This window comes from Meleagris gallopavo, chromosome 11 (genome assembly GCF_905368555.1).
Source record: "Meleagris gallopavo chromosome 11, MGAL_WU_HG_1.1, whole genome shotgun sequence".
Lineage (NCBI taxonomy): Eukaryota > Metazoa > Chordata > Aves > Galliformes > Phasianidae > Meleagris > Meleagris gallopavo.
The window spans coordinates 8,189,022-8,204,674 of record NC_139414.1 but is presented as its reverse complement, the minus strand read 5'-3'; the positions used below and the strand labels follow the sequence as shown (position 1 = coordinate 8,204,674).

Genomic DNA, 15,653 nt, shown 5'->3' with positions numbered 1-15,653 from the left:
ATATTCTGGACTGCATCAGAAGAGGAATAGCAGCAGTGGGAATTTAGGGATTGTTCTCCTCTACTCTGCCCTTATGAGGCTCCATCTAGAGATCTGTATTCAGGCCTGGGGCCTCCAGAGCAAGAAAGACATGGAGCTGTTGGAGCAGGCCACAGAGATGCTCAGAGGGCTGAAGCACCTCTGCTATGAAGACGGGCTAAGGAAACTGGGCTTTCTCAGCCTGGAGAAAGCCTCAGAAGAAGCCTCATTGTGGCTTTCCAGTATTTAAAGTGAGCTTATAAAAAGGAGGGAAATCAACATTTTACATGGGCAGATAGTAATAGGGCAAAGTGGAATGATTTTAAACTAAAGGAGAGGATATTTAGAGTAGATGTCAAGGGGAAATTTTTCACTGAGAGGGAGGTGAGGTGTCAGCACAGGCTACCCAGAGAGGCTGTGGATGCCCCATCCCTGGAGATGTTCAATGTCAGGTTGGATGGGGCCCTGGGCAGTCTGACCTGGTGCATGATTTAGTGGTTGGCAACCCTGCCTGCAGCAGAAGGGTGGGAACTATACTGCCTTTAAGGCCCCTTCCAACCCAAGCCAATCTATGGTTTTACCATAGTACTTTTTTCTCAAGTCATTTTAAAAGTCAGTCACTGCTGAGAGGAACATGTAAGGTTAGAAGGGAAAGTAAGCACTGTCCCAGTACTTCTCGGTGAGGAATACCTGGGATAGCATTTACTTTATATCCTATACCAGAGCTATCACAGCTGTTATATCCTATACCAGAGCTATCACAGCTGGTGCATTTATCAACAGCAATCTAAAATCTGTTACATCCGATGCTTCAAACAATCATTTAATGTTCAGTATTTGTGAAACAGCCCCTGTGAAAGTCTGTGGGTGGACTCTGGCAAACAAACAGCAAAACTATTAACGCAACAACTACCAGAAAGCAAATCTCCATCTACCTGTGTGCACTGTGGTGTCACCAGAGAGTCACAGTCACCCCATGGGCTTACAATAGGGCAGGTGCCTAGCAATGCCCCGAGCACCCAGCCCACCTTCAGTCTTGCTGGGGACTTTCGAGGTGTCAACGTCTTACTGTTGGAACACAAGACGTCGAGACCTTGCCAGCCCTATGCGAGATGTCAGAGTCCTGCGAGCGGATTACGAGCCTCCGAGGATCCTTCTTGAGGAACGCCAGACGTCAGAGGTCCCTCCAGAGACACATGAGGTGTCTGTCACTGGGGGACACGGCACACGAGAGGCACTGAGGGCTGGAGATGGGAATGAGAAAGCACCGGCAGGAGAGAAGGCTGAGGCACCGCACAGCTCTTCTGCCTCAGCTTTACAGACATCGCTTCCCTGGACTGCAAAAGGAGAAGCATTAGAAGCAGCTCGAGGTCATCACTCCATTCTGCTCCGCTCAACCCCGGTGAGAACCGGCGTCCAGGTCTGGGCTCCCCAGTACAACAGAGCCCACCTGGGCACACTGCAAAGAGCCCAGCGAACAGCAGCCAGGCTCTTGGGAGGACAGAAGCATCTCTCCTACGAGGAGAGAGCTGGGACTGCTCCTCCCACCAAAGAGAAGGCACGGGGAAATCTTTCAATGTCAGTAAATAATGGGAAATCCCAAAATTGGTGATAGATCTCCTTTTGAGACATGAAATACAAACTCAACCAGGGATCCCGCTGTAAAGAAAGGACAGAGGGTGTGGATAAGGTCTGCTGCTCAAAAAGGTTGTTTCCAGAACTCGCACCCTCTAACTGCCGTTGGCACTCTGAGGGTCGGGCAGTGAACACAGTGAACACTTCCCCGCCTGCTGCTGCTGCTGCATGATCCGACCGCGTGGCAGCCGTGCCTGAGGTTGTTCGGCCACCGCCGACTCGGGAGGGACTTTCACACGGCGCCTAGGGAGCGGCGCAGCCACGGGTGCCGCTGCGCGTCCTCTGCGGCCGCTGCACGCAGCCCCTCCCTCCGCTACCCGGCTGCAGCGCCCAGCTCGGGCGGAGCCGCGGGGCCGCCTTTGGGGCAGCTTCCTTCAGCTCCACCTCCAGAGCAGGGGCCACTGGGACGCTCCTTGTCGGCTGGCTCTGGGTTTGCGCGTTTCGGACGCGTGGGAGGATCTTCCGCAAAGGAGGCGTCGTTGTGAAAGATTGGGTAAAAATGCCGCTGTTCAAGAGAGGAGAACTAAGAGTTCTAATTGCAGAGGATGAACACAGACATTAAAAAGGTCTCTCGGTCAGTTCAGGCTAACCACAGCTTTGTGATGCAGCTGCATTAAGTTATAAAAACCCCGGTGTTTTCCTGTCCACGAGCAGAGCATTGTAAGATTGTCAAGAAGAAAACAATTTAGATGTGGAGGCTTAATCACGGAACCACATAAGAAGAATTTTCACTTGACTCATTTCCCAAACTCTTTTTCAAACATACTTCACCTAAAGGAACCCCAGGCCTGTTTTCTAGCTCCCTGGAAAACACCAACATAAAATAATAACAAGAAAAGATGCAGTAAAAGTGGAAAAAAACTTTAAACTGTTAACAGCAGGGCCTCAGCCATATGAAGTTGGTTTTAACAAGTTAAGTCATTTGTCCCTCTCCCTCACTCCATTTACACACTTTTTGTCAGTTTATAATAAAATATTTTAGATTCCTAATGCAGTGAGCGCCAGCCAGGAACAAGAAATCTTAAGTCTTCCCAATTTGTAATCATTTCAACTGAATTTTCAAAGTAGCACATTCACAGATTTCCTCCCTATCTGTAACTAAAGCTCAAGAGTGAAACTCTGCAGGCAAAAACCAAAACAAGGTGCAAAGCCCTTCAAAGCTCATGAATCAGCACCAAGCTGCCCTGCACTGTGTGAGCTAATCTTATGTGTCATGGACAGAAACAGAACACGCAACAGAGAGATGTTCTGCAATTCATTAGGAGGAACACTTGAAAATTAGCTCAAAACAGACATGAAGTTCCAAGGAAGTTAGGAGGAAACTGAAGTTTTAACAAATGAAAACAACCAACACACAGACAGAGAGGGTTGGTCAACCCTGGAAAGGGTTCACAGTCATTTCACCCAGAAAAACTGTATTGCCTTGGGGTAAGTGCAGTTTAGATACGCACCAGCAGCTTCTCCATGTTTTGCTTTTCAATGTGTGGGTATGCCTACATGCAAAAGCATCAGTTTGATACTTTCCCACAGCGATACACATCTCTGTAGTGCAGAAAAAATAGCAAATATCCCCAAAAATCTCAACACTGTTCTTACCTTCTCTCTCTCTCTCCATATTTATGAAGGACATGGGTAATACAGACAGTGCATACACTGAAAGCAAAGGGATCTTGTTCAACAGAGCACGTAACAGTGGGCACACACATCTTCCAAATGCATTAGAAAAGTTTGCAGTGTACCACAAGGAAAGCAGATGATGGAAGCAGATACCTTTTGAACAGCTTCCCCTTAGCCTTTGAGGTTGACATCAGTTTTTGTAGGGCTCTGCAAACTGTTTGGGCATGCAACCATGTTACCTCACACATGTACTGATGAATAATAATATTTATCTTTTCTACTTCACATTTTCATGCTTGACATCTTTCTTCAGTTTTCCGTAGGTTTCTCTCCATTTTTCTGCCTTTCTTTGTGATCATCTTCCACATTTTCATTTCTGACTTGGCCTTACAATTTATTTTCCTTTGTTCTTCTCTCTCCACTTTCATAATTGTGCCTCAATGCATATTTAAGATGCTAACAGCACACAAGAGAACTTTTGCTGGAACACAGCACAATAAGTGAACAGCCTGTAAAATCTAGATATGCACATCACAGCTGCAGCCAGCGGATGCTGAGTGAGCTCAGTAACAGGGCTGAGGCTTCAGCAGAATCTCCTATCTTCAGATAATGTGGCCCTAAGGTCGCAGTCTCCTTTGTATCACTGATTTATCCCAATTTCCCACTAATCTAATTCCAATGAACTCTACAGTAATAAAATGGAAGGGGAAAATAAGGGGAAAATGCCAGAACAAAGAAAATAATACACAAAGGAGGAGTAGGGCAGCTTTAACTCAGAGGAAATAAGCTTTGTGCAGTCTCCTTCCTCAAAAAGAAGCCCACTCAAAATTGCTACAAACTAAAAGACAGTGAATAAATTCTGAATTTGGACTCAAGTGCAAAATTTCCACAAAGTCAGTTGCAGTAATAACAATAAAGATGAGAGAGAATTTTCTCTGTAACTGCTGCAATATTTTCCAAATACACTCAGCTGAATATAAAATGTAGGATTGTGCTTTTTTTGGGACTAGCATATGGCAGTGAGAGCTTCAGACAAGTCACAGGGGGTTGAATCTTAGAGGATTCAATAAGATGTGCTCAGAATAATTTCATAGTTTAGAAGCACATATTCTTAGCTTCCTAGCACAATTTTATAAGAGCCACTTAGCTTCTGCTTTGTTTGTTTATTAGCCTCTGGATTCTGGAATTTGTTCTTTATGCTGAAACCAAATTACACTGAAGTGACAAGTATAAAAACATGGCAGTCCCTGCAAGTCCCATGCTATGCATTTGCTCTCCCATAGCTTAAAAAACTAATTCAAAACTGAATTACTTGAAGCTTCCAGTGTGATTTACAGGAGCAAGATTTCTTCATCACATCTTATGATTAGTCCAGTCTACACTCGCTATCACTCCATATTACCACAGTGTATAAATGTGACAGTTTGGTGGATTCTACTTTCAAATCCCACAATTTAGGTGTGGCTTTTTTTTTTTTCTTTTTTTTTTTTTTAATGGTAGACCATTTCAATACAAAATTGCAGGACATGGAATGTTAGCCCTATATGTGTTTTCAATGCATTTTAAAAGGTCTTCTACCTCTACAATATCTGAGCACAAACCTGATCCTTCCTCAGTGCAGTAATCCCATGAGATTAAGTCATACTGTAAATACCAGATGAATTACAATCAGATTAGATGGGCAGTCTGTTCGTTTACTCAACACAGCTGCGCTCCAGAGTCTTTTCACCACTAGTCTCCATTTATAAAATGCATGCTTTGTCCCTAAAACAAGTGAACAGCGTTTCTATTTCATGACTCTTTTGTATTACCATTACCAATTACATTACTATTAATAGTGACAAGGACATTTCTACTTCCTAAGGAGGAATCAGAATGCTCCTTGAAAGACCAATAAGAAAGCTGTTCTTGATACAGATCCACAGGGCAAGATTTATTTTAAATATATCACTGAAATATCCTTTGATAGTCTGCATTCTATTTCAGTGAGGTGGGATACAGAGATCTTTTTGGAGTTATGTATGAGAAAGACACACATCAATTTCCTGAAATTTCCCAGGACTTGGCAGATTCATCACAAGTATTTCCATAGTTTCCAAACCTAGTACTTCTGCCCACATCAGTAAGCATGAAATCATCACATTTATGAGACTCAACGCTAGCTCTGGTATAGCTTGGAGTTTAGAGAGAATTTCTACTGACTTATCTGTAAGAATTGTGTTTAAGAATGTTCAGACTTGTCTGCACTTTGCTAAAATCTCTCTACCACGTCACTACACAATTATTTATAAATGCCAAAACACATCCCTCATAAAAAAGGACTCAAGTGAGCTGCTTACCAAGGAGATGTGTTAGAAGGATGCCAATGCACTTACTGGTACCACAGGCACCCACTGTCACCACTGTGATCAACCACTGCTCACCTGAGCTTCTGCACTACCAGCATTAGGCAGACCAAGGTAACCTGGCCACACCAGCCTGGGATGCCTGTGATCGAAAAGCAGAGGTGAAAAGCAGGCGAGGACTGTCCATGAATACTCAGAGCAGTGCTGTGAGTTCCCTGAGTATGCCCCAAAGTGATGAAGTTCAGCCCTGACCTCACTGCTACCAGTAATGCAACAGAGCAGCGTAAACGCAATCAGTGGAAAATTCATCTCTGATCTCTATTAATTTATTAGCCTGGCAACAAGAATACTTTCTTTTAACAGACAAAAGCCACTACAGTCTGTCATGTTATAGCTGCCAAATGGGTAAAATGTAGCACTCACACAAATGTAAAATCGGTTGTTTTTTGAAAAGAGCTTTTCTGCTAGGCAGGCATTTAGATTACAAAGTCATAAAGTGATTTTAAGGAAGTCACAGGAGAAAGCATACTGAGCACACTTTGCACTCAGACAAAAGGTGTTATGGCTGAGTCCCGCTGCAAGACACAGTCTTTTTGACCACTGAACAGGAACACTTATTTTCAAGAGAAATATTGGTGCCAGATTCTGTTTTCACTCACACTTGTGACTCCTGCTGATTTCATTAGGAGCTTCCATATTTCACTAGCTCAGAAGAAGTGCTTTGTGTATACCTGAATGCACAATGGTTTTATGATACAGTGTACTCAAAGTCAATATTGGCTTAAGGTTTTTCTACACGATTTCCTCCCATCCTTTCCTCTGTGTGTGGGTAATGTGTTTTAGGTCATGTTGCTTTTCATATTAATTCACAGTCTCACAGTCTCACTGTCAAAGCTGAAGGAGATATTCTGTGGTACAGGACAGGAGGAGGCAGTGGGAAGAGGAGGAATGCTTTAAGCTGGTATCTCTGGTTTCCACCATATACGTAGTGATTACTGGTAAAGTTAAGGGTGATCAGTAGAGGCCCAAAGAAACTACTGTCTAGATATTTCACTACAAGTTGCTCAGACAATCATCTTAAAATCCATTGCAAAATTGAGAAGGTGAGATACTGAGAAAATCCCAACTCACACGGGACCGCTATGACTGGAAAAGTTAATGAAAACTGACTCCTATTGCAAGACCAAGCCATTAATTGTACACCTGTCTGACAAGATTTTGTAGTGTGGTACACATGCTTAAAAATCTTTAAGATATAGGATTAGAAACGCTAACTTTAACAACATTCATAGTTTTAATAAAATCATTTTTCTTCTAGTTACAAGACAATTATATATGGAATTCAGAGTTCTGCAGTATTTGCTTTTTGCCAAGTATTGGATTTAGTAAAATACAGTGGAAGTTGTTATTCTATGAGTAAGAATGAGAAAAATAATTGTATTAAGAACTTACTTTCTGCAGGTTCCTTAGATCTTCTGCCACTGGAGGACTTCCTCAGGAGACTTCGTCCTGAGGTAAAGAGGCTGGTTAATTCCTCCAGAGGACTGGTAGGTGTCCGAGAACGGGAACTGCTCTGAGATGATGACCCGTAGGTACTGACTGAGACATTTACCATCTTTCCTCCTTCTTGCAATGTATTTCGGGCTGTAGAATGAGGCACTGATGGAGAGCTTCTTGAGAGACTTCCTGAATGTACAGAGTCATAAGGTGGAGGTCTTTTGAGGCTTAAAGGGGTAAGAGACCTACCCATACTGACAGGAGAGGGTGAGGCAGAGTGACTTTTAGGATAACCGTGTGGAGACTGTGTTCTGTATAAGGTAGAAGGATGAGGAGGTGAAGAGGTGTGCCCAGGGGTGCTAGTTCCATGAGATACCATCTGCTCTTTCTCCATTTTTTGATGGCCTGGTGTATGAGGTGGCAATGAAGATGGAGAAGCTCCAGCTTGTTGTTTTATGTAAGACACGTTTTCTAAAACAGGAAGCTTTGTGACCTCTAGCGGAGTTAGAGGAGACTCATCAGAATTTGGGGAACACTGCACTGGTGCTGGTGGGAACACCAGCAGTGGAGGTCTGTGAGAAAGCAGATTTGGAAATGGTGGGGGTATATCACAAAGCAAGCCCTTGGGAGTAGATGGCACTGAAGTCTTGGTGAAATCGAGGTCAGGCACTGTGGGAGTAGCACACTGAGAAGAACAAGTGTGATGGTCATATTCACATTGACATTTTGAATCTTGGCCTACATCATCAAATATAGGGTATTTCATCTCCTCATAGACTGCTTCACTTTGGTCATCTTCATCTTTTTTGAAGTCTCTGAGTATATTCCCAACCATTTCAATATAAACAGGCTCTTCTTCTTCTGTGTCTGGGGCAGGACTGCTGACCTGTGACAAGGACGCATCCCTAGTGAGCGGTGTCTTCATAGGGCCATGCTTTTTGATGTAAGTTTCATCAAATGATGTGCTTAACTGAGTGTTTGGATTTCGTTTCGGCTTAGGAGGTGGAATCTTCTTTGTATATTCATCACTGTGAGGTCTTGGTTTGGCTGACACTGTGAACAGAACAAAATATAAATTCATCAGAAATATTTTACAATCTCTGTCAAACATAGGATCTCTGTAACAGTCTTACAATTCTAGAATGGATTTCATGAGACCAGCCTATTGCTGACTTTTCTGGTAGCATATCAGTACAAAGCTACAAAAATAGCATCCTATTCAAAACACTCCTTATCTTCCTCCTAGAGGTTGTGACTCTCCAATAGTCAGCAGCTAATGAATGTTTCCCCTCCTCTGAGACAACTGTTCTCTACCGAACTGTTGGGACAGGAGGACTTTCCATTTTTAGTCATTATGCTTTTGAAATATCACTGTGGAATTTTAAAAACCCCAAAAGTTGCCAAAGACATAAAATTAAGTATCCAAATGAACTCATTATGACTGTAAGAGAACACTTAAGATCCTGGACATTCACACTGGAATGACAGTGATGCAATTCTGCAGTAACACATTGATGAATCAAGACTTTTCTGCTTACAGTAACATCTTGCATAAAGTACAGTTGTCTCAGCACTGAAAAGAAAAGGGAATGCTAACAAAAATATTGCAAAATGTCCTGTTGGGATAATCCTAATCATTTATTTGAATTCATCCTATGAATACACAAGACTTCAGCGAAGTCAAGAGAAACAAAATACTTCATAGATTGAGATCCTTCTGAAACATGCTTATTTAGAAACAATAGATCATTTTATCTGTGAAATTAGAAATCAAAATATTATTATGAAATTCATTTGAAAAGGTTAAGGATTTCTTAAAATTATCTTTGACGAATTAAAGACAAATGAAACTCATTTTGTTCTCTTTGCACAAATACTTAATAAAATATCTCACTAAATGTTGGGGTTAATAGAGTACCTCATCAAATATTTATCTGAAGTCAGTTTTTATCCTACATGCATTCAACAAACTACTTCAGAAATGAAATTTACTACGCATACTGAGCCTACTTTGTATTCCTGTAAGGTAAACAGTTCTTGATAAGTTTTTCCTAAACTCCTAAACTACATGCCAGGCTTAGAATGGCAGCTTTCTGTTCTTACCAGATAGTATTGCTCTATGCAATTTGCTGCTACAGATCTATCGCTGCAAACTCAGAATTCAGAGAATTTCTAGATCCCATTTGCTGACCCAACAATCAGACAGCAGCTAGTGAATATCTGATGTTAAATCAACCAAGCAGCACTCTTAGAGTTAAAAATACTTTTTTTGAAACAGCTTCCAGTGTGTTCCCAAAGCCAGTAGCTCTGCCAGCTGCAAGGCAGTGTTTCGATAGCCTGCTAGGATGCTCACTGCCAGAGAAGGCGCCTGCACTACTGCATTTTGCTGATGAGCTTTGGTCAGTGTCAGAGGAAGATTCAAGGCCAGCATTACTGCTTTGTCATCCTTCTGCTTTATTTGTTAAATAATTCTTCAGTACTTTTTAAAAGGCATAGAAATATGGGCAGCTGTTAAACAAGGTCCAGGCTTGTTTGGAACTAAGGAGTCTTGGATATACGTGTGAGCTTACAAATGAAGTAACAGGACTGCTCTTCATTAATAACATGCATCTAACATATAACTAATGTATAAGAGAGCAAAAACAAAAAGAAAGCTAGCCAGAAATGAAAGGAAAAAAAGAAAAAAAAACCCACAAAGAATGAGATTATAGTTTCATGAGGGTTCCAATTAATGTGCTCCACTTTGGAGCAAGCTAGGGACATGCAAAAGCTACTACAGATAAGCATATTTGGTAGCTTGATAGTTTTCACTCTGTGGATATATCCTAATGTACTTTAAATTTGTCTTTTTAATTAACCCAAATTAATTTTCTTGAATGTCTTATGATAGACTTTGGGGAATGAGATGTAGGCTATGTGAATCATTTGGGCTTTACAGAAAATATTACTCCTGATGTATTTGACAATACGATCAGATTTTTCTTGCTCTGCTTCCAGCTAAACCACCATTCTCTATTTAATATGTTATTTGTATATCATATTCATACAAGTTCTACTGACATCAGCTTGAGCTCAGTCCTCTCTCCACACATTTCTTAATCTGATTTACAACTCTGGCAAATGCAGTCTTCTTCAGATTGGTGTCATTAAAACGAAGAGGCTGTCAATAAGACTGGCACAAAATTCCTGAGTGCTGCTGAGCATTTTGCACAGGACCTGAACTCTGGTTTGTAAAGCTAGCCGGTTGCAGACTTTGCTGCATTTGGAAATCACCTGTTTTGGAAGAAGAGGCTTTCTGCAGATTTCAGCTTCCTATGCACCGTGCACATCCTTAACATATACGTGAGATGTAAGTGATTCCCATTCCTCTGCCATTCGTATATCCGTGTTCCCTGTTCTGTCATCTACATCTCCTAAGCTCTGTCACACAGCTGTATCACCACTCTTCCATCTTTTATCTGGAGCAATGTTACTGACAGCAAAGTAATAAAAAATGCTCTTGTGCTGGTTGCCATTCAATGCTAGTTTCAACTGATGTTTATTTAAAAATAAAAGTGTTTAGGAACGCCATGTTTTCCAAGGATTGCTAGAAATATCATTTGCCTCTTTCTTCCTTCTATTTTCACCATTTTTTTGCAAGCTGATGAGGTTCTGCTGTGCGATCTATGCCCCTCCCGAAGCGCTGGGGTTTACACAAACAACTTTCAGACATTATTACATTATAGACAAGGAAATGAGAAATGTCATGGAAAAATGAGTGACATTCTGCTGTCTCGTAAAGCATTTTTGCATGGTTTGAAATTAACTGCTGCACTGACACACATAGCATTCTCATCTGCCATTGCACAATATGTAGCATTAGCCTAAAATATCTTGGTGACATTATCAACAAAAAGGTCAAATGATCTGGCCCTGCCATATGATCCACAGCATAAAACATGACAAGGTGAAAGATTTGCTTTCCTCTTTCTATTCAGAGCATTCTTTCTCTGCCAGTTTCCTTTATTATAGCATCTATTTCTGGGAGATGATATGTTATGAAGATCCTTTTCTCTCCATGATAAACTGCACTATTAAAACTAAAATTTAAAACTAAAATTTAAAACTAAATACTTTAAATACTTGTTAAACCTTACAGAGTTACCTCCAATCTGCTACTCAGTATTTACATTTGGTGCAGTAAGACTTCCTAGAGGATATAGAGCAGCAAAATCTTTTATTATGATTGGGAAAAAAGGAGCTGCACAACACCTATTGGGAACTTCCTTCAGCTGCAGCGGGGCATTCAGGAGATGAATAGAATTAGCTTTGAGAACGCTGTGATGCAAGACACCATATTTATTGAACAAAGGTTTTTAGTCTGAAATGCTGCTCAATAGAAAGGACTGAATTCACAGCACCCACGGTTATGGAACACCTGCACACAAATTCCTGCTCTACTCCGAAATAGAGGAAAAAATAGGAATCCTGAAACTGAACAGAGCTGTGCAAAACTAGCAAAAGGAGCAGGGAGTATTTGTACAGCTCCTGTGTTACCAACATTTGGCAGGAATAAATGTGCACAAATGCTGAAGCCCTGGCAAGAGCCCACAGCCAATGAAAGGAGATTATTTGGCAATCTCCTGAGAGGAACAGGCAAGATTGCTTTAAGTACTTGACATTTATCAGGCAGAAAAAGCATTCGGTGCCTGCTGGGAACATAAACTCCTATGAAAAGCAAACCATGCTGACATATTGGTGATACACATACTGCAGTGTCATCTGCTCTAAATATGGGGTAATTAAGTGCTTTTCAACATGGATTACCATGTCCCCAGTTTGTTTGTCCCTGATAATCCACCCTGAGACCCTGCCACCAGTACTTCATTGCACATGGGGCCTGAGCCAAAGGTAAATGGAAAAATATGAAAGTTCCTGCGGACCTCTATAGGCTCTGATCTGGATCTTGCTTCCTCAGGGTGCTGCTCTGACAGACACTGCTGTCACTGAAGGATGCAGCTCTTCCACTCCAGGGATCGTTCATTCATCTACTCCAGCAAGCTGGGCGCTCCTATAAGTTGAGGGATACTGAGGCATAGACAAGGACTATCGTTGGTCTGTAAAGTGAGTTTTTCTTTGCGGAGAGTAGCAAAAATCTGCCATTGCTTTTTCAATTAGAAATAAACTTGCTCTTTGTTAATTCCCACAGGCAAGAAGACCCAGTTAATCATGACATTGCATGTCAATTTCTTGATCTACTTATAAACAAATAGTGAAACTGAGTTGGCATTAGTATTGCCCACAAGGAGTTCTCAGAACCTGCAGACAGTAAGAAACAGCTGGTGGCCATGGGTTCCCCAACTACCTGCAGTCCCCATGCACTACCTCAGCTGAGATGGGGAACAGAGAGCACCAAGCTGATGTGATCAGCTGGAGGCTGCAGAGACACATACATTCAATATTTGGAGAGTTTCTTTTGAACTGGATATTTTCAAAACCTCTCCTCCCAAAACAAAAGTTTCTGGATTTTTATTATCTCCAATCACGTCAATTCCCTTCTCCCTTCCCTCTCCACAAAATAGCATAAGGGTTTTCCTAAGAGAGATTTTTGTCTTTCACTCAGCTCTATTTTTCTCACCACTTGAGAAGTCAGATGGTAAGATGAAGGTGAGGACAATTTCTCTCTCTGCCAGGTGCCACTTCCCTAGCTAGTCATGCAAAACTGCCTCATGAAGCCCCTGTGGATGCTTTTATTGCAGAGCACAAAGGCAATTCACTGCCAGGGCTGCAGGCAACAGCACAGAGATGCTTGGAGGATGGCAGTTCAGCAGCCACCACAGGCGCTGCCACTGCTGCCCAGGTTGTTGCTCAGGTGCTGTGCTAAGGGCTCTGTCTTCAGCATTCCTAATTGCCAAACCTACCACAGCTGAAGAACTGGAAGCACTACCACCCCTGCAAATAAAGCCCAACTGCACTGAGTTTACACCTGTTGAGCAGCAACTGTCTATATTTATTGCCAATCTAGTGCCAAGCAATTATCTGCCTCTAATAAACTGAAAGGAAAACCAAACATGCTGGCAGTAATAACTTCAGTTCTGATCTGGAAGCAAGTGGCACAGTGCTTAAAATAGCCTTACGGAACCCCATTGAATAAGCAGAATATGACATTTTTTGAAACGAGATATTTGTAGCACAAAGGTTATGCGTAGCTTTCAGACATGCTCAGATGATCCATCTTTCATAGTTCATTTTGGAAATACAGAACTCTGCTTGCCATCCTATCCTCTTGCAGTATTTTTTTTTTCTCTTTAAAGAGAGAGTGAAATATGAAAATATGTTATCACATTGTTTTTTACTCGTTGCTTACTGTATAAAGAATGAGTGAAAACATCTGAAAACTAAAATGGATTTTGTCATTTTCTATCTTTTAGGTGTTTTGCCAGCTTTTGTAGTTTGGAGACCAAGCTGATTTATTGCACTGTTCACTCAAACAGAATAAAAATACGTGTAACATACAATTCTTCCCTTTCAATTTCTGAAAGAGGCCACAGCATTCAATTTCTTTCTGAATAAAAGAATGATTTGAGGCCTAGCAGTTTTTTTAATTCTTACAAATATTATTCTAAATGCAGAAGAAATTAATCATGCTGCATTTTGAGGGATACCTCTATCAAAAAGAGCCTCCGGGAGTGAAAGGAAATGGAATTTCTTTAATTAAACCCTGAACTTGCTGGGTAGTGAACCAAAGATGCACAGATCCTGATTTACAGCACACAACTGAATGGAGAAAATCCCGCACTAGGGCTGCAAAGAACCTACGTGTGCATGCAGGTGTGTGGTGTAAGTTCAAGACCGTAAGTAACCCCACTAGCTTTTACGAAATGAGCTCCTTGTTCAAAGGTGCACCTGATCAAAAGAGCATTTGTGCACCAGTGCTTATACTGGGCCTGATTTCATTATCTCTGAAGATGAATTTTGAATATTCTGAGTGAGACCGAATTTAAAAAGGCACAGTCCTCTGAACTGTGCAAGAGATTGGTACTCAGGAGACCTGAGTTTAATTTGTATCTCTGTCACAGGCCCCAGGGCTTCGGATGTCATTTCAGCCCTTAATGCCACTTATTCACATGTGTCTTTTGCCAGTTTGAACTCTAAAATGTTTTAGGAAAGGTTTTTTGTTGTTGTTAATATCAACCTTTGCACAGTGGCTCCCATCATCACAAAGCCACAGTAGAAAACAAAAGCAAATATTAAATGTGCCTATTGGAGGTATCTTTTCTTATCCAAGGAATTTTCAGTGGCAAATGCTTTTACACTGAAGAGCCATAAATTACGTGCACAGAACAAACATCTTAGCACACAACCAGAGAAACATTAGCAGTGGGTCGGAGTAACATCAAAGAACGAATCTTTGTCATGAAGAAAAAACAGCCTTCAGAACAGCACCATCCTCATGGACACGAGTCTTTTCCCTGCAAGTTACACTTTGTTTTCTAAAACATGACAATAGGAAAGAGCAAAGAGGGAAAAGAACACGGAAGGAATAAAAGAAGCACCTGATTCACTGGAACACCTTTGCAAGCAGTAAGTGCCTTCAGCACAGTGATTTCACACAGGACATATTTCTTCCCAATCCTGGATCTATTTCCTCTTACTGGAAGTTATTTGGGCATTATAAAGAGGACAAAACTGTACTCAAAATGGAAGGACTAGAAGGTAGTGTCCTAAAATGATACTGATACCAAAATAATAATCCATACTGATAGTAATCCTCAGATGCCTCAAGGCTGTGATTAAGGAGACTTCTTGAAAATTACTCAGGTTGCTTTATTTTGATTACAACTTCTTCCAATTTTTAAAATGAATGATTTCTGCTTCAATCCAAGTGACCTTGGTAGCAATATTCCAGAACATAATGCCTATATAACAGTGGGCCCTACAATTAAATTAAATTAAATTTTGCATCAACTCACCGATACAATTGAAGAAACCAACGGGCACCAAGGCTGGAAGACATGCTGTATTCAGCTTAGGCCTGTGTCTCTGGGCCACAAAACCAAATTTGCAGCCCCAGTGCCACACTCTTTACATGCTATATATGCCAAGTGACCCGTATCTGCCTGGGAGCCATAAAAGCCATCATGCTGCCAGAGCCTGCACCTTTGCTCTGCATTATCAAGATGAGGGCAGATCCAGAGATGCCAGGACATTTCAAAAATTCAGGCGGTCAGGAGTACCAGCATGCTGGAGGGAGTTGTCCCCAAACTGCTGGGCTCAAGTGCAGAGTGACTTCCAGGCTTTCTCTTTCATATCCTTCCACTGCTCTGTACACCCAGCTGACACACTGGGTTTGCTCATCAACCTTACCCACAGCCAGAAGGTCTCCAAAAATTACCTAAGGGACAAAGTATCCTTCTGAATGCCCAGCCTCACGCTTACATATACTTTGAACTTTGTAGTTCTTTCAAAGATTGAATAATTGTTGTCCCCACTTTATCCAGATAACGTTTAATAGGCAAAACAAAAAAGAAAATGGTATTTGAAGAATAATTACAAAATGTT

General features: G+C 41.6%; 1 protein-coding gene across 2 annotated transcripts in view; it reads right to left on the bottom strand.

Moving 5' to 3' along the window:
• NYAP2 (neuronal tyrosine-phosphorylated phosphoinositide-3-kinase adaptor 2) overlaps positions 1 to 15,653 on the bottom strand; it is a 122,468-nt gene that overhangs the window by 46,833 nt on the left and 59,982 nt on the right. For both annotated transcript variants that reach the window (XM_031555069.2, XM_085232966.1), the window contains exon 3: positions 7,068 to 8,165. In XM_031555069.2, coding sequence (XP_031410929.2) covers positions 7,068 to 8,165 — 1,098 coding nt within the window. The remainder of the gene's footprint in view (positions 1 to 7,067; positions 8,166 to 15,653) is intronic.